At 41.4% G+C, this 23,939-nt stretch overlaps 1 protein-coding gene across 1 annotated transcript in view; it reads left to right on the forward strand.

Moving 5' to 3' along the window:
• The window catches only part of KL (klotho), a 38,494-nt gene extending 15,530 nt beyond the window's left edge, over positions 1-22,964 (forward strand). The window contains exons 2-5 of the mRNA XM_055426274.2: positions 11,921-12,431; positions 13,445-13,713; positions 19,085-20,186; positions 20,720-22,964. Coding sequence (XP_055282249.1) covers positions 11,921-12,431; positions 13,445-13,713; positions 19,085-20,186; positions 20,720-21,057 — 2,220 coding nt within the window. The 3' untranslated portion in view covers positions 21,058-22,964. The remainder of the gene's footprint in view (positions 1-11,920; positions 12,432-13,444; positions 13,714-19,084; positions 20,187-20,719) is intronic.
• The last annotated feature ends 975 nt before the right edge of the window (positions 22,965-23,939 follow it).

The raw sequence follows: 23,939 nt of genomic DNA on the forward strand, positions 1-23,939 counted from the left end.
AGAGAATATTAAAACATTCTTGAACATCAACAAGGTGATTGTTGATATACAATGCTTAGTAAAAAGATTGAAAGATAGAGGAAAAGAAATGCCTCCAAAGTAGTACAAAATGACCAAGAACTGGAAACATTAAAGAAAGGGGAAAAGATTTAAAATATGAAACACACAAGTCCAACGTCAAACTAATAGGATTTCTAGGAAGAAAATAAGGCAATGGAGAGCAGGAAATTAAGAACAAATATAGGAAAATCCTCCAGAACTGAAGAACATAAGCCTTTAGCTTTAAAGAGCCTTCTGAATTCCTAGCACAATGGATGCACGGTTCTACATAGGGGTTTAGAAAGCTTGCCTTCTGTGTAATCTTTCCCAAGAAGCTAAGGCATGTATCAACAAAATTACAGAGTAAATGGGGAGAAATCGGATCTAGAAAACTGTGACTATCATCAGTAAGAAATAAAGAAAAATCCTAGGATGAGAGCAGTTCTAGACAGCGTCTAGTCCAGGTGGAACCTAAAGAATACAAGAGAAGGAAGAACTCGAAGTGACAAAGCAGAATCAATGGAATAGAGGGTATGGTAGTGAATATGATGGAGAATCACAGAAACATTCAAACACATAGGAAATATTACACAAATATAATAATGAGGTGATTATTTATTCAAGGGAAAACAAGAAGCTGTACAAAAGAAAGGGAAATGTTATAGACTCCTACTTGGCTCTGCAGTGAACAATATTTATATGAGATCCTGGGTATGACTATTGATTAATGATTTGAATAAGAGCAAACATTTGGGAGAATTAGGGAAGAAAATTGAGAGGTGTGAAAGTTGGCTTTTCATTATTATGATGAATTATTAAATGTTGGAAGAAGCATATTATTTAGAAATAAGGTAGTAATTACTAAAAGAAACAGCAAAAAATTAAATGTAGTTGTCTGTAGGGAGCAGAAGTGGGAGTTTGAGATGGGATAGGAGAGATGTTTACTGTTTTTCATAAGCTTCCGGTTTTTAAACTACATGAATGGATTTATTTAATTAAAATAATTTTGAAAAAACCTGTACCACGAATAATGCTTTAAAGTTTCTGAATGCTTTTGTGTATTTTGGTAAGTAAGTGAGTTGAGAGGCTCAGAGTTTAGGGATCTAACCTACCAAGAGATTGAATTGGAACAGAACCCAGGTTTTCTGAGCTCCTGTTTCCAGGGCTCACTGCCTTACTCCAGGACTGAGTTTCCTCCTTGTCCTCACATTCAGTGCTCAGAAATGGAGGAGTCACCAAGGCCTTCATTTATTTGTTTGTCTGTTTATTTTTTGACTTGCTGGGCATCATGTGGGATCTTAAATCCCCGACCAGGATTGAACCTGTGCCCCCTTCAGTGGAAATGTGAAGTCTTAACCATGGGACCACCAGGGAAGTTCCGAATCGTCAGTGTCTTTAACTTTCATTAACATCTGGAGACTCATCACTGCTAATTAAAACAAAACAAAACAGAACAACACTACTAACCTATAGACAACTGTTCTCCTTACTATTGCTGTGTAATATGCCCAAACTTATTGGCTTTAAGAAAACATTTAATTTTGTGGGTCAGAATTGGGGAAAGGTGCATCTGGGCAGTTTTTCAGTGGGCTGCAACTCATTTAGGGTTTGACATGGCTGGGCGTCCAAAATGACCAGATGTCGCAGAGCCTCACCAACACGGTGGTCTCAGGTTAGTTTAGACTTACTGTGGAGCAGCTGGCTTCCCCCAGCAAGTATCCCAAGAGAACTAGGAGGACGTGGTGCTGACTTTTGATTAGCCTCGATGTCATGCAGTGTCAGCTTCTGGCAGAGAAGCCACAACACCTCCCTCCCCCTACAACTCCCCACCGCCGTGAGGAGTGGCAAGGTCACAATGTTGAGAGCCATGGGGGATGTGCTATCTTCAGAAAAAACATTTTGGCACAGCATCTCAGGCTTTCTAGCTCACTGTGATCTGCTGGGAATGCCTTTTTTCCATCTCCCCAGGACCTACACATCTTTCAGTATATGGTTTATAAACTTCCTCCTCCACAGAGACTTCTATGATGTCCCTCAACAAGAAACACTTTTTCTTTTCTCTGAATCCCTGTTGTATTTTTTATTTTTAATTTTTTTTGATGTAGACCATTTTTAAAGTCTCTATTGAATTTGTTACAATATTGTTTCTGTTTTATGTTTTGGTTTTTTTGTCCATGGGGCACATGGAATCTTAGCTCCCTAATTGGAGAAGACTCTTGAGAGCCCCTTGGACTGCAAGGAGATCCAACCAGTCCATTCTAAAGGAGATCAATCCTGGGTGTTCATTGGAAGGACTAATGCTAAAGCTGAAACTCCAATACTTTGGCCACCTCATGCGACGAGTTGACTCACTGGAAAAGACTCTGATGCTGGGAGGGATTGGGGGCAGGAGGAGAAGGGGATGACAGAGAATGAGATGGCTGGATGGCATCACTGACTCGATGGACATGAGTTTGAGGGAACTCCAGGAGTTGGTGATGGACAGGGAGGCCTGGCGTGCTGTGATTCATGGGGTCGCAGAGTCGGACACGACTGAGTGACTGAACTGAACTGAACCGAACCAGGAATTGAACCCACACCTCCTGCACTGACCCACCAGCGAAGTCCTTCCCTAATTTTTTTTTTTTTAAATCCTTCTTATGACACTTTCATTTTGGTGTCATCATCATCACGTTGAATACCTGTGCTGCTATCTCTGCATATTCCCTGCACAATAACTTGCCTGTTGTGTAAATATTTGCTTAGTGAGATAATGATTCCATGATAATTCAAATAATAGTCACGAAAAAGTGCATTTCAATTCAGAGGCCTTTTTTTTTCCTCCACCATTCTCATTTCTGAAAACGGAAAGAAACCAAACAGTCTCTCAGGAGGAGTTACAGCAGGAACCATGCATGGCTGTTTCCTGGTGTTTATTGCTACTCTGTGAGAAATAAAGAAGATGGGGGAATGAAAACCATGTCATTTACAATTTGATTAAAAAGATTTTCTTCTGTTTTTTTTTTCTTTTCCTTTCATGTTTAAGCCCTGTGGTTTTGAATTTTCCCTTTCGTCATAGAGGAAGATAGATCAAGCAGTTAGGATTCCAGTTCCCTGTGCTGGAAGCATCCTCACTTCACAGCTGTTTAACATATCTGGCCTCAGCTCAGTCCCTTACCCCCTCACCCACTGCTTTCCAGCCGCAGGAAGGACTTGCTCTTGTGCCTTGGGGCCCTTTTATTTGGTTCTTCTCTCTGCCTGGAACGTTCTTCCTCCCCACCCCACCTCCATATCCATAGCTCCCTCACCTCCAGTAAGCCTGTGCTCAGAAGCCACTTTCTCAAATGAGGTACATCCTGAATACCCCATTTAAAATGCTTCTCCCAGCACCCCAGACTTAACGGGGACCCCTTCCTGGCTCAAGAAGCACTTCCTGGGAACCTGGAGGAGAGAGGAGTTCATCAACTCCTCCTGGAGGAGAGAGGAGTTCATAGGTACTGCAGATAAAATGTGTGAACACGAATTTCTTGGGTTTGGTTTTTAGCTTCAGAATAGAAAACCCTAGAAGAGCAATTAAAAAACAAAACAAAAACAAACACATGGCCTCTGGCATCATAGTGGCTGTTAAAAAGGCAGCCTGTGATTCCTTATGCAGCCCCCAGACAGAAACTCATTCTTTGCATTTAGTAGTTGAGCAACACTGCAGGGGCAAGAGGCTTATGTGTGTTAATTAACACCCTTGATGAACATTGGTAAATGAATCCGACCAAAGCCCAAGTGGACCCGCTTTTTTTGTGTGTGTGATAAAGAATAATCTTTGGGGATTATTTATGATCACAAAGGGAGACTGTAAGGAACATTTTTCCTAGCTTGGAAATGGGGCAGAAGGATTACTGGTGTCCTTCTGAGCGCCTGCCCAGGTTAATCCTGTTCTCTGCGGGTAAAGGAGAGAGTGCACCTTTGTTAGGTTTTCTGTTTTCTGTGGATCAGTGTATTTTAAGTTCTATAAGGGTAGATGTTTATGGAAAGGATTCTTGCCTAATAGGCAATCCATGTATGGATTTTGTCTTATTGAGATGGAAAATGACAAGATTAAAATGACGGCATAGTCAATGAAAGGAAAAGGAAGGCTCTTGTGAGTGTCACCAAAAACAATTGCATCTCCTCTCCTTGGCACCAGGCCTCCCTTGTTTTCATACCATTTATCACCTATTAAAAAATATATTTTCTTGTTTTTGGCCGTGCTGGGTCTTCACTGCTGCATGCAGGCTTCTCCAGTTGCTGCAAGCAGGTGACCCTCTTTATCATGGTGCCCTTGCCTCTCATTGCGATGGCCTCTTCGGTTGTGGGCACTGGCTCTCGGGTGTGGGCTCAATAGTTGTGGCACACAGGCCCAGCTGCTCCGTGGCACTGGGATCTTCCTGGACCAGGGATTGAACCTGCATCCCTTAATAGGCAGATGGACCCCACAACCACCAAACCATCAGGGAACTCCCCACTATCACCCTTTAACATTCTTTTTAGTTCACATTTGTTCTGTTTGTTATTTGTTGTCCTTCTTCCTCCTGAGATGGAAGCTCCATGAGGGCAGATGTTTTTCTCTGACTTGTTTGCTGTTTGGATCCCTAAACACCAGCACTGGCCCAAGCCTATAGTTGTTGTTGTTTAGTCACAAGTCGTATCCTATTCTTTTGCCCAGTGTCCAACTCATGGACTGCAGCCTGCTAGGCTCCTCTGTCCTTGGGATTTCCCAGGCAAGAATATTGGAGTGGGTTGCCAAATAGTGGATGCTTAATAAATACTTGCAGAAGGAAAATATTCCTTAATGTAGATCAGTGACTTTCAAACTCTTTTGACCTTGACTCCAACAGTAAGAAAGACATTTCACATATTGACACATACACATCTGAGAAGTTTCACAAAGCAATACTTAGCCTTGTGACATGTGGTGCGCTTTATTTCTTTTTTGTTTTTAATATTTGTTTATTTTGGCTGCACTGAGTCTTAGCTGCAGCACATGAAATTTTCGATCTTTGTTGAGGCCTGTGGGATCTTTCATTGCAGCATCTAGGATCTTTAATTGTGGCATTCGAACTCTTAGTTGTGACACTTGGGATCTAGGGATCAAACCCAGGCCCCCTGCATTGGGAGTGCAGAGTCTTAGCCACTGGACCACCAGGGAAGTCCCCTCCTGTTTTCAAATCAGTTCTATTTTATTTCCATTTAGAAAATCGTTGTGGCTACACAGAACTTGACTTCACAACTGGAATCTGTGGTATGAAAAACTTTGACTTAAAACTGTGTAGAAACTGCTGCCACGTAAGGCAGATGGCAAAAAGAGGGGAAAGGGGGCAGGCAGATTACTTTCATTATTGGCTAAATATTTCCCATTTCTGTAATCTTATCCTGTCTCACAGTATAGAAGCCCTCATGACATATCCACGTGTCACTTTTTCTTTAGGTGAAAAGTGTTCTCTCCTGCAACAAAAATTGAGTTATTTCCAAAGCAAAGAGCTAGAAATGAGCCTGGGAGCTGAGAAATGACCTTAAAGTCTCCGAGAGAGTCAGTTGGTTGGCATCTGCTGTTGATAAGTGAAAGCAAGAGAATTAGAGGAGCAGACAGAGGTAAATATTTAGAAAGTAAAGGTGACTGTTATGGAAAAAACCCCACTTTTCTCAGCTTTGTTGAAATCAGAGAGTAGCTGTTTCATGAGGGTATTATAGGATTACTTCGGTGATTATAGTGTTAGATGTTTATTGAAAAGAGCCTGGTTGACTGATGGAAGTTCTGATGCTTTTGCTGATCTTGTGAATATATCCCTTATCAGAGTCCTTGATCTTCTTGTCGCTTTTTTTCATCTAGCCTAACGTCTCCCGTACCTATTCCTTTCTCAGCTCTCATTTTGTTGCTGTTAGAAAAACAGATGCAAACACCAGGAACTGGAACTCCTCTGTGTCTCTGATAATGCTGTGATTAATGGACCAGACATATTCTGGTCATAAGCCGGATATTTTGTTAACAACCTAGCATCAGTGATTTAGAAGGATTTTGGTAGCAGCGTGATTTAGTATTCAATAGAAAGATTTAACCGATGTTGATTGGTTCTGTACAGATAAATTAATGAGGCAAGAAACCTAATCTCTGATTTATTGACATATTTTCCCAGAGTGAGTTATGAAATAATTTTTAACTTCACTTGAAGTAAAACAAATGAATAAGGCCTTTTCTGTAACCTACTTTGGAAAAATCCAGACAAAATGATCATAAGTAACAAAACTCCAGAACTACATCATGGTTTTAAAAAATCTACCTTGACCTCTATCTTGTCTAGATGTAAAAGCATGCCTTTGAGTGAGTTCTTATAGAATCTCATTTGGTTACACATATATTAAGGACTTCTATATTTGCAAATTAGTACATCATGAGGAACGCTGGGCTGGAAGAAGCACAAGCTGGAATCAAGATTGCTGGGAGAAATATCAATAACCTCAGATATGCAGGTGACACCACCCTTATGGCAGAAAGTGAAGAGGAACTAAAAACCCTCTTGAGGAAAGTGAAAGAGGAGAGTGAAAAAGTTGGCTTGAAGCTCAACATTCAGAAAACAAAGATCATGGCATCTGGTCCCATCACTTCATGGGAAATAGATGGGAAAACAGTGGAAACAGTGTCAGACTTTATTTTCTTGGGCTCCAAAATCACTGTGGATGCTGATTGCAGCCATGAAATTAAAAGACGCTTACTCCTTGGAAGGAAAGTTATGACCAACCTAGATAGCATTAAAAAGCAGAGACATTACTTTGCCAACCAAGGTCCGTCTAGTCAAGGCTATGGTTTTTCCAGTAGTCATGTATGGATGTGAGAGTTGGACTGTGAAGAAAGCTGATCGCCGAAGAATGGATGCTTTTGAACTGTGGTGCTGGGGAAGACTCTTGAGAATCCCTTGGACTGCAAGGAGATCCAACCAGTCCATTCTAAAGGAGATCAATCCTGGGTGTTCATTGGAAGGACTGATGCTAAAGCTGAAACTCCAATACTTTGGCCACCTCATGCGACGAGTTGACTCACTGAAAAAGACTCTGATGCTGGGAAGGATTGGGGGTGGGAGGAGAAGGGGACGACAGAGAATGAGATGGCTGGATGGTATCACCGACTCTATGGACATGAGTTTGAGTGAACTCTGGGAGTTGGTGATGGACAGGGAGGCCTGGCGTGCTGTGATTCATGGGGTCGCAGAGAGTCGGACATGACTGAGTGACTGAACTGAACTGAAATGAAGCCCAACTAAAACTAGGTTAAAGAGGCAAAGGAACTTTATTAGAAAGATGCTGGGACGAGTCACAGAACTGAGCTCCAAAGACTTTGGAGATCGATCTTGCAAAGCACCATTACCATCAAAGAAGTAATAACTGGGGAAAACAGCAGTAAGAATGGTGGTGGTGATGGTGGTTTAGTTGCTAAGTTGTATCCAACTCTTGCTTTCTTGTGGACTATAGCTGCCAGGCTCCTCTGTCCATGGAATTTCCCAGGCAAGAATACTGGAGTGAGTTACCATTTCCTTCTCTGGGGAATCTTCCTGACTCAGTGATTGAACTCACGTCTCCTGCATTGGCAGGCGGATGCATTACCACTGAGCCACCAGGGAAACCCAGCAGTGAGAGTGATCGGGATTAATGAGGGATTGCTTCTTGGAAGAGGCAAGTCTAAACAGAAGGCAGAGAGGAATACAGATGATAGAGGGAAAAGTAGGATGTTGTTTCAGGATTGACAGATTGTCATCCAAGTTAGGTACAGGCCTAGATGAAGGGTGATGAGAAACTGACCTGACTGTAACCAAAGAACCGAGTTGGGGAATGATGAGGTATATGTTGACAGGAAAGTGTTAATTTGTGGGAGGCTGTATGGCTTGGTAATTGAGCTAGAAATTTTACTTGTTTAATTGCCTAAGAGGGCTTCTCAAGTGGCTTAGATGCTAAAGACTCTGCCTGCAGTGTGGGAGACCCAGATTTGCTCCCTGGGTCAGGGAGATCCCTGGGAGAAGGGAATGGCCTAAGAAGTACAAAATGAAGTCAAGCAAGCTCAGATGCTTCCTATATCCATGATTTGTGTGACAAAGTGTCAGGGCGGGTGACACCCTGAGGCCCTGGGCACAGGTTAGGGCCTGGGTGATAGAAGCAGGTTCCAGGAAACTTTTGACAAACTGCACACAGAGCTACTGGTTATTTGGGGGGATAAAAGCTATAGATGGCTATTTTTGGACGTTATTTATGTGCACTATTAAATGGTTCTTTTGGAGGGAGGCTGCTTGAGATTCTGTCTTAATGAACTTCAGTTTACAATCCATGAGGCTGTGCTGACAGAAGTAAGAGTAATAATTTGGTCTACAATCATGAATATTAGGCTAGTTGGTGTACTTGTGTAACAGTGCAGGGGAGCTATGACTTTTAAGAAAAAGTCCTTAGATATGTAATTGTGATACTATTCTTAGCGGTAAGAAGATGCCAAATGGGAGAAAAAAATCTCCAGTGCTCTCTGAAATCTATCTGCTCCTTTGACCTTTCTCAGAAGAGTGCACCTTTATTTTAGAACCAAAACAACATCTTGAGGGCTCTTCCTGGGTCGGGAGTGGACACAAATTAGCCATCAGAATGATTTACTTTGGCCACCTGATGCCAAGAATTGACTCATTTGAAAAGACCCTGATGCTGGGAAAGATTGAAGCCAGGAGAAGGGGACAACAGAGAATGAGATAGTTGGATGGCATCACCGACTCAATGGACATGAGTTTGAGTAAACTCTGGGAGTTGGTGATAGACAGGGAGGCCTGGCGTGCTGCAGTCCACGGGGTTGCAAAGAGTCGGACACGACTGAGTGAGTGAACTGTACTGAACTGAAAGATTTTCTCTTTATGGCCTGCATTTCAGTTATTTCATCATTGGTCTCAGTCCATTTAATTAAGATTATTTGTAGGATTAAATTAATCCTTTAAGAATTATTCCATTTCAATTTTTTAAAAATTTAAAGAATGATTTTAAAAAGTGACCCATTCAGTATTACCTCTGAGGTACATTTGCGTGATTAATACCATACATGTTTTCTCCAACTTCAGACTTATTTACTCAGCTGCCAACCAGGCATCTTCATTGAGATGAACCCATGACCTAAACAGAACTTAACATTTGTTAAGTGGAACACAGGGTGCCTAAGCTGAGCCTTGGTTTAATAATAGATCAAAAGAGAAATGGAAATAGAGAAGTCTGTCACTGACAGGTCCAGGGCTGGTGCGCTGGGGCGACCCTGAGGGATGGGATGGGAAGGGAGGTGGGAGCGGGGTTCAGGATGGGGGACACATGTATACCCATGGCTGATTCATGTCAATGTATAGCAAAAACCACTACAATACTGTAAAGTAATTAGCCTCCAATTAAAATAATAAATAAAAAAAAAATACCTGAGGCTCACACTGGTAATGGGAAGAGGATTTGGGAGCCCAACTTAAGAGTCTTCTAACCCAGACTCCAGGTCATATCATGTCACTGCTATGGGCTGAAATCCTTAGCAGGTGGAATTTCCTTTGCCTGCTGTGTTTTTCCTTTTGTTCTGTTGATCCTTTAGGCAAAGAAGGAATAAGCATTCATGGAGACCCTACCATATGGAAACTGTTAGGTGTTTTACATAAAGTATTTCATTTAATCCTCATTATAGCCTATGAGTGGAGAAGGAAATGGCAACCCACTACAGTATTCTTGCCTAGAGAATCCTATGGACAAAGGAACCTGGGGGGCTGCTGACCATTAGGGTCGCAGAGAGTCGGACATGACTGAAGCGGCTTAGCATGCGTGCATGCATTGGAGAAGGAAATGGCAACCCACTCCAGTATTCTTGCCTGGAGAATCCCAGGGACAGAGGAGCCTGGTGAGCTGCCGTCTATGGGGTCACACAGAGTTGGACACGACTGAAGCGACTTAGCATGCATGCGTAGCCTGTGAGAGACACATGAAAGTTAGTCTTACCTACTCAAGTTAAGGTATATGGTCAAAGGCACACACAGAAAGTGATGGCACAGGAATTTTAGCTGCCATCAAATACCACATATGCACTTTCCTATAGCCAAAGTCATTTGTTTCCTTGCTAAACCTCCTTTGAGCCATGTCAAAGCACTCAAGGTTAGAAGAGTGGTGTGTGATTGTAGACGTTCTGTATGACTCTGACTCAGCTACCTGCTAAACGGACCCAGATTGGGAAATTCTTGGCTACTCACCCTTCTCCCTGGCCTTCTGACTTTCCCCATCACAGCGTTTGTTCTGTGGAGGTATGTCTGTTAGGTTTATGTCCTGACTCTCTGTAGGCTTCAAACCAGCCAAATTAGGAAAGTCCTCTAGTCTAACATTCTGCCTACTGTAGCCTGAATTTCTCCTTTTCTGTTCTGTTTAACTCTTAACTGATGAGATTTCTTGTCAGCTGGGAGGGGTAAGATAGGTTGACAGAGGTGAGGAAGACAGAGAAGGGTGGGACACCTCACAAATCCAGCAGCATAGTACAATCAAATCCTAGTTCCTTGAATCACATGGGCAAAGGCCATTATTCTTCTGATCAATATTTTATTCTCTTTTTTCTTCTTAGCATTTAGATAGCTGCCTCAGATCATAAGTAAAGTATATTTCATGAAATGAAGAATAGCAGGTATTTACTAAGAAAATAAAAATGAAAGAATGCATTATTCTATTTCATTGAAATGTTTGGCTGAACCCATAAGAATGAGGATGAACCCATTCTTGGACACTTGCACTGAAATAAACCAAGAGAAAAATATTAAGGGACAAGGAAGAGGATATTTGGCATATGAGTACAAGAGCTTCTTCAGGACCAGCAAGTGGAAGGAAAATTGGCAAGATCATTGGGAGAATGTGAATCAAACAGAATTAGAATGGAGTTTTCTAAGAGAATATGTTAGGAGAGCAAAAGGCTGATAAACAGCTCTTGTATTTAGATAAAAACAGGGGGAGTAAATCAGGAATTCAAAAGTAAGAGAAACTTAAGGAGGAAAAAAAACACTATTCTTTGTAAATAGAAAGGAAACAAATGAAAATAAGATATCTGAAGTCAGCAAGATCTTATGGGAGTCTACAGCTGATCTTATGAAAGCCAAGCCCATTTCATTGTTATAGGAAACACCCAGTTGAGTGCTGACTGTGAACATCTGATTTCCTTGAAGCTGCATTTAAGTGTTTTCTCCTTTTGGCTTGTGTCTTGCACTCTGCAAGGGTTGGCAATAAGCCAGCAGTGTCCCAGAGTTCTGGAGAGTGGGCCAAGGTTAGATATTGGAGTTGATTTTTTAATTTAATGCACTGATTCTTCTTAAAGAGAAGAACAAAGATTGTGAGAACACGTGTTAGAATTTTGTTATGAGAGATGAATACAAAATATTAAATTGACTCCAACAACTTGTATCAACTTGAAAACTCCTTGTCTCTTAGGATAAAAGAAAATATAATCCTATTTAGAAATTCCTGGTGTAATCACAGATGTGGAATTGGTTCTTTTCATGAAACCTATTAATTAAAAAGTACATAATCCAAAGTCAGTTAAGTAGTAAGATATTACAAGTTCTTATTCCATTAGCTTTTCAAAGTATGAATAATAACAATACATTCAACAGTCAAAATTCATATTTTTCCAGGGGCTACTGAAAAACAGTGACAATGATTCCAGTTATGGTAGCAGCTCACTGTGACTTGACTTACCTCTGGAATTATTTATTGGTTTCAGGAGACTTTTACATTGAGGGATTAGTCATTAGTTAGACTTGATGAGAAACAGAACTAGAACTGGAGTTTCAAATACGTGTTGTTTTTCTGCTCACAATCAGAGATAAATTCACCATGGTTTTTCTCTTTATAGGCTCATGCCAAAATCTGGCATCTCTACGATACTTCTTTCCGCCCCACTCAGGGAGGCCAGGTGTCCATTGCCCTAAGCTCCCACTGGATCAGTCCTCGAAGAATGACTGAACACAGCATCAAAGAATGTCAAAAATCTCTTGACTTTGTCCTGGGCTGGTTTGCCAAACCCATATTTATTGATGGAGACTATCCTGAGAGCATGAAGAATAACCTTTCATCTCTTCTGCCTGATTTTACTGAATCTGAGAAAAAGTTCATCAAGGGAACAGCCGACTTTTTTGCTCTTTCCTTTGGCCCAACCTTGAGTTTTCAACTGTTGGACCCTCAGATGAAATTCCGCCAACTGGAATCTCCCAGCCTGAGGCAACTCCTTTCCTGGATTGACCTTGAGTATAACCACCCTCAAATATTTATTGTGGAGAATGGCTGGTTTGTTTCAGGGACCACCAAGAGAGATGATGCCAAATATATGTATTACCTCAAAAAATTCATAATGGAAACCTTAAAAGGTAGGATTGAAGATAAAATCCTAATTTCCTGTCAAAATCCACTGGAAAAACAATCCTTAAGATCTTAATAAACTGTGTGAATTTATAGTTTTTAATCAGAATGTAGAAATTCATTTTGGCAATAGTAGGAATGCATTTGTATAGCACCTTTCTTATCTGGGGGCTTGAGGAACTTAATTTTTTTTTAAGTTCATTTCATAAATGAGAAATGTTATAATGTTTATATAATTATAAAGGTTATAATGTTTAAAATTACTTGACTTTCAGAGTTACTACTCTAGATTTATACATTATAGTAAAGATTAAGTAAATCCCAAGATATCTAGATCCCTGTACACATTTTTCTGGCTTAGATTGCTTGTACTGAATAAAACACTTCGTATTTGTTTTTTTTTTTTTTTAAAAAAAAGGAATATCAATATTTTCTGGCAAAGAGTAAGTAGTCCATGTCTTTAAAGACTTAAATTCATTTATGGCGTCAAGCACAAAGGTAGGTATTTAGGATAGAAAAGTAAAACGAGACACCTTGGCCCAAAGAGCACCCATTAGAAACAAGGGAAATCCAAATAAACATTTTTGGAGATAAGCCTATTTGTGAGGACATTTATTTGCAGAGTTCTCTAGGTTCTATTGGCTTCCCAGGTGGCACAGTGGTAAAGAATCTGTCTGCCAATGGAGGAGACATGTGTTTGACCCCTGGGTCGGGAAGATCCCCTGGAGTAGGAAATAGCAACCCACACTATTATTCTTGCCTGGAAAATCCCATGGACAGAGGAGCCTGGTGGACTACAGTCCATGCGGGTTGCAAAGAGTTGAACATGAGTGAGCATGCATGCACTAGGTTCTCTCAGTGAGAAAGTCTCCTTTCATCAGTGAAAAGGTCATCAGTTTACCAAACAATCAATATTATACTTAATTTATTTCCTGAAATAGTAAAATCCTCAAATGCTCTTGAATCATGTGGCGAGTGCCCATCACAGGGTCACGATGCTCTTGTCCTCTTTCCTTTGCAGCCATCAGGCTGGACGGGGTGGATGTCATTGGGTACACGGCCTGGTCACTCATGGATGGCTTCGAGTGGCACCGGGGCTACAGCATCAGACGTGGACTCTTCTACGTCGACTTTCTAAGCCAGGACAAGAAGTTGTTGCCGAAGTCTTCAGCCTTGTTCTACCAAAAGCTGATAGAGAACAATGGCTTCCCTCCTTTACCTGAAAACCAACCCCTAGAAGGGACATTTCCCTGTGACTTTGCTTGGGGAGTTGTTGACAACTGCATTCAAGTAAGTCAGCTGACAAAACCAATCCGCAGTCTCACCAAGCCCTATCTCTAGTAAGTAGTGCTTCCTTATTAGGTTGTCATGGCACGTGGTCCATTCCTCAGGCCAAACATGGTTCCTTAGCGAGTGCACGAAAGGCATCATTTGGAATGCTGCACACTTCTCTCCAAAAATCTCCCTGGCTTCATCTTGCACTTTAAATCAGCTTCGAAAGGGAACAGATTTAAATATATCCATCTTTAAGATCTGATAAGATAGTAAAAGATAAAATACTTCTTTTAATACCATGGTTTTCAATCCCTTTTAAAGTAGTTGTTGAGTTCTTCCATGAATAAGATGTAATACAGAACTTCACACTATCTGAGATCTCACTGGAGCTGCTGAGATGGAGGCAGGGACATTAGGCAGAGCCCTCCTGAGGCATAACTGTGGAACCCCCAAGATTGTGGAAATACCTCTGGAATGAGAGCCCTTGCTCAGTGATGCACTGATCGGAATGCCATTTCTAACAACAGTTTTCAAATTGAAATGGTAAGGAAGTTCTTCAAAATGGTCAACCAAATATTTATTGAGCATCCTCTATGCAGTTAGCCCTCAATATCATTCTTCATTTTTTCAACTTCAAAGGAATCTGTTTTCTAGGGTTTGATTAAATACTTTAGTGAGCACTTATTGGAAGCTTCGTGTGTACATTGTTAATTGTTGGAGGGAAGAGGGCTCAGTTGAGAGGAGTACACAGTGAGATGAGTAAGATATGATTCCTGCTTTCAGAGGAGTCTATTGAGGGGAAATGATGGGTCACAAATAGTATAAGAGTGTGAACAGAGCATAGTGGCAAGTGAGCAGGGTGGTAGGGGATGGAGGTGTTGTTGAATAGAGTCTGTGTGTGAGAATAGAGACCAAGATAGAAACGAAGTTTGGTGTCCCAGATGAACAGAGCGTTTTTAGCACTTTGGGTGCTTCTAGTCAATTGTTGGTTCTGCAGGGGAGGAAAAATAACTTCCCCTGTACCCTTCTGAGTGTTTAAGTGAGACCCTTGTAGTAAGAGATAGATTCACATGAGAAAAACAAACAGAAGTTTATTAGTATGTATACCTCATGTATGTATGGGAGATGCCCTGAGAAGAATGAGTAACTCGCCAAGATGGCTTAAAATTTCAGGCTTAAATATCATCTCAATAGGAAAAGGGGAAAAGTAAGTGATATTTAGGAAAGATGAATAGGCCCTTAAAAGAAGAGATGGGAGCTCTGATAGCTTGTGACAAAATTTGCCTGAATATGATGTTTACTTCGAATGCCCTCTTCTGTGATAACAGTCAGGCTTCCCTCATTGGCAAAACTCCCACGAGGGGATTTATGACAATCCTTTTGAGTTTCTTTTGGAGGATTCATCTCTAGGCAGATAAGGAAAATTGAGAGAAAGCCCTTCTCTTGCATTTGCTATTTTTTCAAGTGCCTGAAGCTCAAAATAATATACTGAAGGGGCATTTTAGGGGTGGCATGCCTTGACTTCTACAGTCGTATTTTGGGGCATCATATTCTGTTACCTTTTGGTTCACAAGACATATTTGAAGAGAGTGCTTGGATCTAGGGAAAGGCCTTCTAGTTGAAACGAGTTGCTGTTTCCTGGTAAATATCTAGTTGAAATCTTTGATTCATTAGGAAATAAATCAACACGATCCTTAATACTTTTTTCCCCCCACTGAGTCATATTATGCTTACATCTTATTCAGACCTCTAGTTAGTTTTAAGGACAGTCTCGACTTTAATCCCTTCCTCTGTTGTTGTTCAGTAGCTCAATCACGTCCGACTCTGTGATCCCATGGATTGCAGCATGCCAAGCTTCCCTGTCCTTCACTATCTCTGAGTTTGCTCACACTCATTTCCTTTGAGTTGATGATGCCATGCAAGCATCATAATCCCTTCCTTATGATTTTTTTAAGATTTTAAAAAATATGAAGCATTTTAAAAGTCTTCATTGAATTTGTTACAATATTGCTTCTGTTTTGTGTTTTGGCTTTTTTGGCCATGAGACATGTGGTATCCTAACTCCCTGACCAGATATCGAGCCCCATCCATCGCATTGGAAGGCAAAGTCTTAACCACTGGACAGCCAGGGAAGTCCCCCTTCCTTACATTGCAAAGGCAACCAAGAACGCTATGTTCTCAAGGATATCTGAGCCCAGTAGCTTGTCTTCTGAGCTCTACCTGGTTCCATTTGGGGTTTTCCTCCCTCCTCAGTCTGCTCCGTCTCCCTCAACCCACTTCTATTTAGAAACTCCCCATTCTAACTTCTCTCCTGCAAGTGGGATCCACGGTGGGGCTCAAGTAGGGTCTGAAGGGACAGAAGAGGCGCTAGTGATGGAGGAGAGAGGAGGAAGGCGATCCTGCAGTCCATCCCGGTTAGTCCCTCATCCCTGTTCTGCCTCTTGACCTTCTGCTGAGCCCCGCTTCCTGCTGGGTCCTGGGCCACCCTCGTCATTGAGGGCCTGTGCTCTGTCCCATTTCCAACAGCAGCCCAGCCAGGGCTGGTAATTCCCAGCTTCATCCTTTGTGAAGAGAAGGCTCCGCCAGTGTTTCTGTGCAGACGGTGTGAACTCAGGGAGCAGTGGGGATGTTGTGGGGAGGTCTTTTACTTCTGCTCTGTTCCCCATCCAGGGATTGTGTTTGTCTTGGGAACTGGTCAGTGGTGAGAACCTTTTAAGAATACATCCTGTTTCCTCCAGAGAGAAGAAAACTGATCAGAAGCAACAAGTATGGCAGACAAGAGGAAGGGAGATGGGGAGAGAATTCCTTTTTCTGCTTCTTAGAAGCAGTTTAGGCTTTGATCCAGTGCCAGCCACTCATCAGCCCTGGGGCTTTGCTCTCGGGTTGCACCGCTCAGGGTCATGGCTACCTCCACCTCGCAGAGCCGCGCAGTCGTCTCCTTTGCTGACCCAGCCAGACACAAACCACCATGACCGTGAACTCCTCCAGAAGCTCTCTAGTGGAAAAAGGCTGCAGTTGCTATTTTATTCTTTCTGCTTTTCACCTTGAGCTTTGTACTGTTTTGGCAGTGTGCTTTCCAAGCTAACTTCCTAACAGACAGAACAAAAATGAGTTTTTGTTAGGGAAGTTCTGATAAGCATATGGGTATGTTTTAATTTACAAGCGGGTCTCTATGCTTTTAATGCATTATATTAGAGTCCTGAAAAGTGAATTTTAAACCACTGAAATTTATCTTTTCACTTCTGGCTAGTATTTCAAGAATTCCCAGTATGAATGAGGCATGCATTTCACCTGAAAAAAATTTTAAATTATATCTCACCTGTCTGAGATGACACACCTGTTTGAAGTCTGATCTTAGGATTATTCACATGGATTGTCATGGTCCTTGGACCTAATTTTCTAGCTGAGAGGTTTGTTTTCCCATAACCACTAATGTTCATAGTAAATAAAGAATTTGCTGTGTACTGGGGACAGAGAGCTTTTTTGTTTAACATTGACTACTGTTAGGGAGACATTTCTTCCATAATATACTAAACACATAACATCATACCCTTCTGAAAGGTTCGACTTAATTATTTTTTTATTAATAAATAAGTCAAACAAATTAATGGAGATTCTATAGAATTTTGCCTAAACATCCATTTGTAAATGACCTCTATTTTTAAGAAATAGACTTTTTGCTCAGAAATTACACCTTTGTCTCTCATGTTTGTTTTTGGATGGACTGAATGAGAGCTGTTGTTTTGGAACAGTTATGGTTGAAAAGTTATGAATTTTGTCAACTCAGAGCTCTATAAAAATAATCCAAAGAATTCCTTCAAGCTATGAACAGTTTCACATCCAAAGAGCATGCAAATATTTTTCTTGCAAAGTTGAGGAAACATGATTTGTGGGTGCATCACAGTGGAAAAATACTTCTGACAGCATTCCCACAAATTAGAGGAAATGTATGCGTGGGTGATCTACACGGGACAATTCTCCAGAAAAAGCAATTTCCCTCTGACACGCTGTATTTTATTACTTTCCTTTATAAACACAGCACTGACCCATCTAGAGAAACAGAAGCTTATTTGAAACAGGCCTGAAAAGTGCAAGGAAACCTCTGCTAGAGATTCAAAACCAGACTTTGACCTTTGCTTTTATATAGAGGGTCAAACCCAGGAACCAACTCTGACAGGATTATTTCTGAGGAGAAAACTGGCTTAGGTGGTGGGTCTTTGGGAATAAGAGCTTCCCTGATAGCTCAGTTGGTAAAGAGTCCAGCTGCAATGCAGGAGACCCTGGTTCAATTCCTGGGTTGGGACGATCCCCTGGAGAAGGAGTAGGCTACCTACTCCAGTATTCTATTCTTGGGCTTCCCTTGTGGCTCAGCTGGTAAAGAATCCACCTGCAATGCAAGAGACCTGGGTTCGATCCCTGGGTTGGGAAGATCCCCTGGAGAAGGGAAAGGCTGCCCATTCCAGTATTCTGGCCTGGAGAATAGTATAGCCCATGGGATCGCAAAGAGTCAGACAAGACTGAGCAAATTTCACACACACACACACACACACACCTTGGGATAAACTTAAATTTTTGTTTACAAGTGGAGGGAGGATTTTGTGATTTTGATTTTGCAGTTTGTTCAGGTTTCCGAAATATTTATTTTTATTTTGTAGTCTTACAGATCAGAGATTGAGAACCATTGTTCTCATGATCATCACAGAAAAATAATTTAGAAAAATTTAAAAGCTATGCTAAAATATCCCATTATACGTGGATGACAGTATCATTTCCACATTCTCTTTTTCTATCATCAGTCAGAGTGAATTTGCTAAATTCTGTTATGGACACTAATGTCAATAAAAGGCAATAGTTTTGCATACTTCCCATGTCCTTGACCTTTAGCAAACCTCCATTTAGAATGTGATTTTAAGAAACAAAATTTAATTTTTAGTATCATTTCATTTTCTGACTCTCACTCAGGTTTTAAGCTTTATCATTTTTTTGTCTTTTTTTTTTTTAAATTTGAAAGTCTCATATCATTGGTGATTTCTCATTCTAAAAGAAAAATGTCCAAAATACTCTGCTTGCTTAACACAGACCAGAGATGTGTGAGGGTTATTAATGTTTGTTATCTGAAGTGACCTCCAAAATTCAGATTTCTTAAAGTAACAGTTCCAGACTTACTGAGAACTGTGGGTGAAACAAATATGCACCGAACAAAGTGGAATATTTTCTTCCCCAGGAACTCAACTATTTATGAAAAACAGTTTAAAAATTCAGCTAGGAAGGTTTCTACAGTATTTTTGCCCACCGTGTGGCTGGTTTTGTTGACAGAACCAGAGCTGCTCTGAACGACGTTTCAGGACTGTCCAGGTGAGGCTAACGGTTCCTGTCCTCCTGCCAGGTGGACACCACCCTGTCTCAGTTCACCGACCCCAACGTCTACCTGTGGGATGTCCACCACAGCAAGAGGCTCATCAAGGTGGACGGGGTTGTGACCAAGACGAGGAAATCCTACTGCGTGGACTTCGCCGCCATCCGACCCCAGATCGCCTTACTCCAGGAAATGCACGTGACGCATTTCCACTTCTCGCTGGACTGGGCGCTGATCCTGCCGCTGGGGAACCGGTCCCTGGTCAACCGCACGGTCCTGCGGTTCTACCGCTGTGTGGCCAGTGAGCTGGTGCGTGCCAACATCACCCCGGTGGTGGCGCTGTGGCGCCCGGCCGCCCCGCACCAGGGACTGCCGGCCCCCCTGGCCCGGCACGGCGCCTGGGAGAACCCCCACACCGCCCTGGCCTTTGCCGAGTACGCCAGCCTGTGCTTCCAAGACCTCGGCAGCCACGTCAAGTTCTGGATCACGATGCACGAGCCGTCCACGCGGAACATGACCTACAGCGCGGGGCACAACCTCCTGAAGGCGCACGCGCTGGCCTGGCGCACGTACGATGAGAGGTTCAGGCGCTCACAGAAAGGAAAAATATCCATCGCCCTGCAGGCGGACTGGATAGAACCCGCCTGCCCTTTCTCCCAGGAGGACCGCGAGGTGGCTGAGCGAGTTCTGGAATTTGACATCGGCTGGCTGGCCGAGCCCATTTTCGGCTCCGGCGATTATCCACGCGCGATGAGAGACTGGCTGAACCAGAGGAACAATTTCCTCCTCCCTTATTTCACTGACGAGGAAAAAAAGCTAATCCGGGGTTCCTTTGACTTTTTGGCGTTCAGCCATTACACCACCATCCTTGTAGACTGGGAGAAAGAAGATCCCATAAAATATAACGATTACCTGGCCGTGCAAGAAATGACCGACATCACCTGGCTCAACTCCCCCAGTCAGGTGGCCGTGGTGCCCTGGGGGTTACGCAAGGTACTAAACTGGCTGAAGGCCAAGTACGGAGACCTCCCCATGTATATTATATCCAACGGCATCGATGATGATCCGCACGCAGCCCACGACGATCTGAGGGTGTATTACATGCAGAATTATGTGAACGAAGCTCTGAAAGGTAAGGAGCCCTCAGTACAGAGGTCTTTTGGGGGTTATGCCAGCTGAGTACCTGATACATAGAAACTCTCAAACATATACACAGACTGTCACCCACAGAGCAAGTGCTATCCATTCCTTGATAACACTGGAAAAGTCCGAGTGCTAGCTAGTTTCCCCAAGGAAAGAGGAGTTTGACTAAAAGTGGAAGATGAAAAAATTCCTCGAAACTACTCTAGGTGGCTAAGAGCCCCGACTTCTCTTCTCCATATCAGATGGCTTCATAGCAGTCTCGCCTACTTCATGTACTTAAAGGTTGAACCCAAGTACATCAAAGTAGGTTTAAAGCATTAAAACCCACTATGTTAAATGTAGCTCACTATTTGTCTTGATGGTTGCCACTTTGTCTTCGGATAAAAGGAGCTTTTCTGATGAAATCTAATTTAATTCGAAGTTGTTGTTGACAATTTCTCTGATGCACCAGGGCTCGGTAAAGGCAAAATGTTGTGGGCAAAATATTTTAATAACTTTTCTCCTGTCCTTTTATTTTTCTAGCCTATATATTGGATGGTATCAATCTTTGTGGATACTTTGCTTATTCATTTAACGATCGCACAGCTCCGAAGTTTGGCCTCTATCGTTATGCGGCAAATCAGTTTGAGCCCAAACCATCCATGAAACATTACAGGAAAATTATAGACAACAATGGCTTTCCAAGTCCTGAATCTCTGGGAAGATTTTGTCCAGAAGAATTCACCCTGTGTACAGAGTGCAGCTTTTTTCATACCCGAAAGTCTTTACTGGCTTTCATAGCTTTTCTACTTTTTGCCTTTGTTATTTCTCTTTCTCTGATTTTTTACTACTCTAAGAAAGGCAGAAGAGGTTACAAATAGTCTTCATATTTTTCTTATTTGAAATAATTATACACCCACATCAGCTGTTAACATTTGCACTTCTCAGTGTTGTGAACTGTAGATTTTATATATCTGACTTCTAGAAAACCTTTTCATGGCATGTGATAGGTTTTGAAATAAGCGTGATTGTAAAATATTGAATAATGTGAATAGTGCCTGAATTTGTTCTATTTCCAGGGGAGGTATGTTAAAAAAGATTGATAAGGGCCATCATTTCTGCACACATTCTATAACAAAGCATGACGAATGGGAACCATCTTGTAACATTTCTATATAAATTAAGATTAAGAATATTTTTATCTGTGCCCATTCCTGTGTGTAATGTTTGCCTTGAAATCATAATTGCAAGTATTGGAATCAAATGTTAAGTCCTGAGTCACCATTCTGAACTGCCATGATATGCCTAATGGTCTCTGTGGAACCAAGTTTCCCTTGAAAAAGAAGATGGCAGAATATAGACTAGATGACAAAGGGCCCTAGGTTGGAACGTTCCTTTTAAAAGCAAAGTTTCTATCAAATACTGTTAATATTAATTTATATATCTTTTTAATGATATGCTTAGCAGAGCAAATTACAGAATTCTGTATCTCATATAAGAATAAAACATATTTCTTTGTATTTTGAGACACCCTCTAAGCCTTAAGCCCTTGACCAATTTGTGTCACTATTGAGGGCCTGCACATAGGGGACTTTTACTAAATGTGTGCAGAAAAATAAGCATGAATTATGCAGTATTGGGCCCTTAAGAAAGCATAAACCGACTATGAAATGCGTTATAGCGCAGTGGCTGGAGGGGATAGAAAGGAGGAAAAAGTCCTTGTTATGAGCAACATTGCATTTAATTTGATTATAAACTCTTTTATTTAGAGCAGACCTTGGAGTGAATGAGGTGACTTTTTCTGAGAGAATAAGAACAAAACAGCAACTCATTTTATGAGGACTGACTCCACTTTCTGTTCTTTAGAATGTGCCATGATTTCTTTGAATAGAGTTTTAAAAATTCTTAATAGGTTCAAAAGCATTTGGTCTAATAACACTGGCAGGCTTGTTTCTATAATTGTTGAGGTCCATTTTATATTTTTTGCTGCTACTTCTGTGGAGCTAACTTTATATGAGTTTTGCTTTGACCTTTTATACTGAAACTGGCTACTGATTTTTAGAAAGGGCTAATTGGTTCTTATCCTTTAATGCCCCTTAAATAAATCTTGCTGATTTTCAAACAGGGAAGTCTATTACACTGGAGTTGAGGATGATTTTATAGATAAGCCAAAATGATATCAAGTAAGAAAAACCAATATCATATCTGGCATAACTAATCTTGCTGACACAGGGTTCTAGTGAATTAAAAAAAAAACTGTACTGTATTATATATCATCTTTAGAGATGGTATGATTTTTTTCCATGAAAGATAAGCTTTTTGGTGGTACTCTTTTAAAAATCGGACTTACTGTTAAAATCATAAACTAGGGAATAATAGTTTATTTTATGTGTACATTTTTCTGATTATAATAGTAATATATGCTCATTGTAAAAAATTTAAAATCACAGAAACTATATGTAAAGAAAAAATATTACCTGTAATTTCACCACCTTGAGGTAGCCACTATTAACATGGTGTATGTATGATATTTTGTATAGTCAGATCTTATTGTAAATAGTTATATGTCTTTATTAATTTTCACTGTGTGCATTTCCTTTGTCATTAGTCTTCAAAAGCATGATTTTTAATAGTTGTAGAGTAACTCCACTATGTGAATTTATCACAGTTTATTTAATCATTCCTATTTGTTGGACCAGTTTCTTATTGTTAATTACTGTGAAATAATGGATGTTGTTTAAAAATAATTTTTCTGCTACAATATTTAATTTCCTTGAGTGTAGAGAGAAGTAATCTTGTCCCTTGATAAAGTCTTGTAATAAATCTACTTGCAACTTTGTCTTCTTACATGATCAAATGACTAGATAAATTTCTTAAGTGTTTTTCTTTTGAGTTACTTAAACCACATAGACTATGATCTGAGTGGTGAAGAAAGGAGTCTGAAAACAGGAGGAGTGAACTTCGAGGCTGGAATAAGGTAAGGGTGGAGAGGGTGCCCCAGGCTAGTCCCTACGGTTATCTGAGAGGGAATTTGGGACACTGGAAGAGACACCAAAGAACCGAAGGGAAATGAGACCTCAGCACCACTCAGCGAAGTTATCAGGTGAGCATCGGGGTAACTTTGAGCCCTCTGGTCCTCAGTGGGAGATTGGTGGTTCCCCAAGGGCAGTACAGAAGAGAGGGCACCTCCCCGATGAGGCTGGAAACTGGGGGGCAGTGGGAGGGGCTAAAAAGCCTTTCTAGTCCAATGGGGTGACGGATCCTCATTTCTTAATCAGCTTCTCCGGGCCTTACATTTTTCATTGATGCTTTACATTTATAAATTCTGGGTTTTTCACCACTTTACATGTGTTTTAAAACATATATATATATATAGAGAGAGACCATTCTCCTGGAAGTCCTGCATCCCTTAGTACATTTTTGGGTCAGTTCTAGAAACCTGGGTTCAATTCCTGGGTCGGGAAGATCCCCTGGAGAAGGAAATGGCAATCCACTCCAGTATTCTTGCCTGGAAAATCCCATGGACAGAGCCTGGCAGGCAACAGTCCATGGGGTTGCAAGAATTGGACACAACTTAGCGACTAAACCAGACCGCTGCAGGAGCATTAGTGGTAAGCTGTGGCTCTCAAGGTCTCTGGGCTAATTTCTGTCATATTTACTTTTCCCCCATATTGCCCCTGATTCCTTCCTTTGAACTGGCAGTGGGGTGGGGAGGAAATGGAGTTGGGGGGCCCTGCACTTGTGCCCCATTCATTTTGCCTTA

Source organism: Moschus berezovskii, chromosome 13, assembly GCF_049115385.1.
Source record: "Moschus berezovskii isolate FMDL1 chromosome 13, NW_MosBer_1.0, whole genome shotgun sequence".
NCBI classification, from domain to species: domain Eukaryota; kingdom Metazoa; phylum Chordata; class Mammalia; order Artiodactyla; family Moschidae; genus Moschus; species Moschus berezovskii.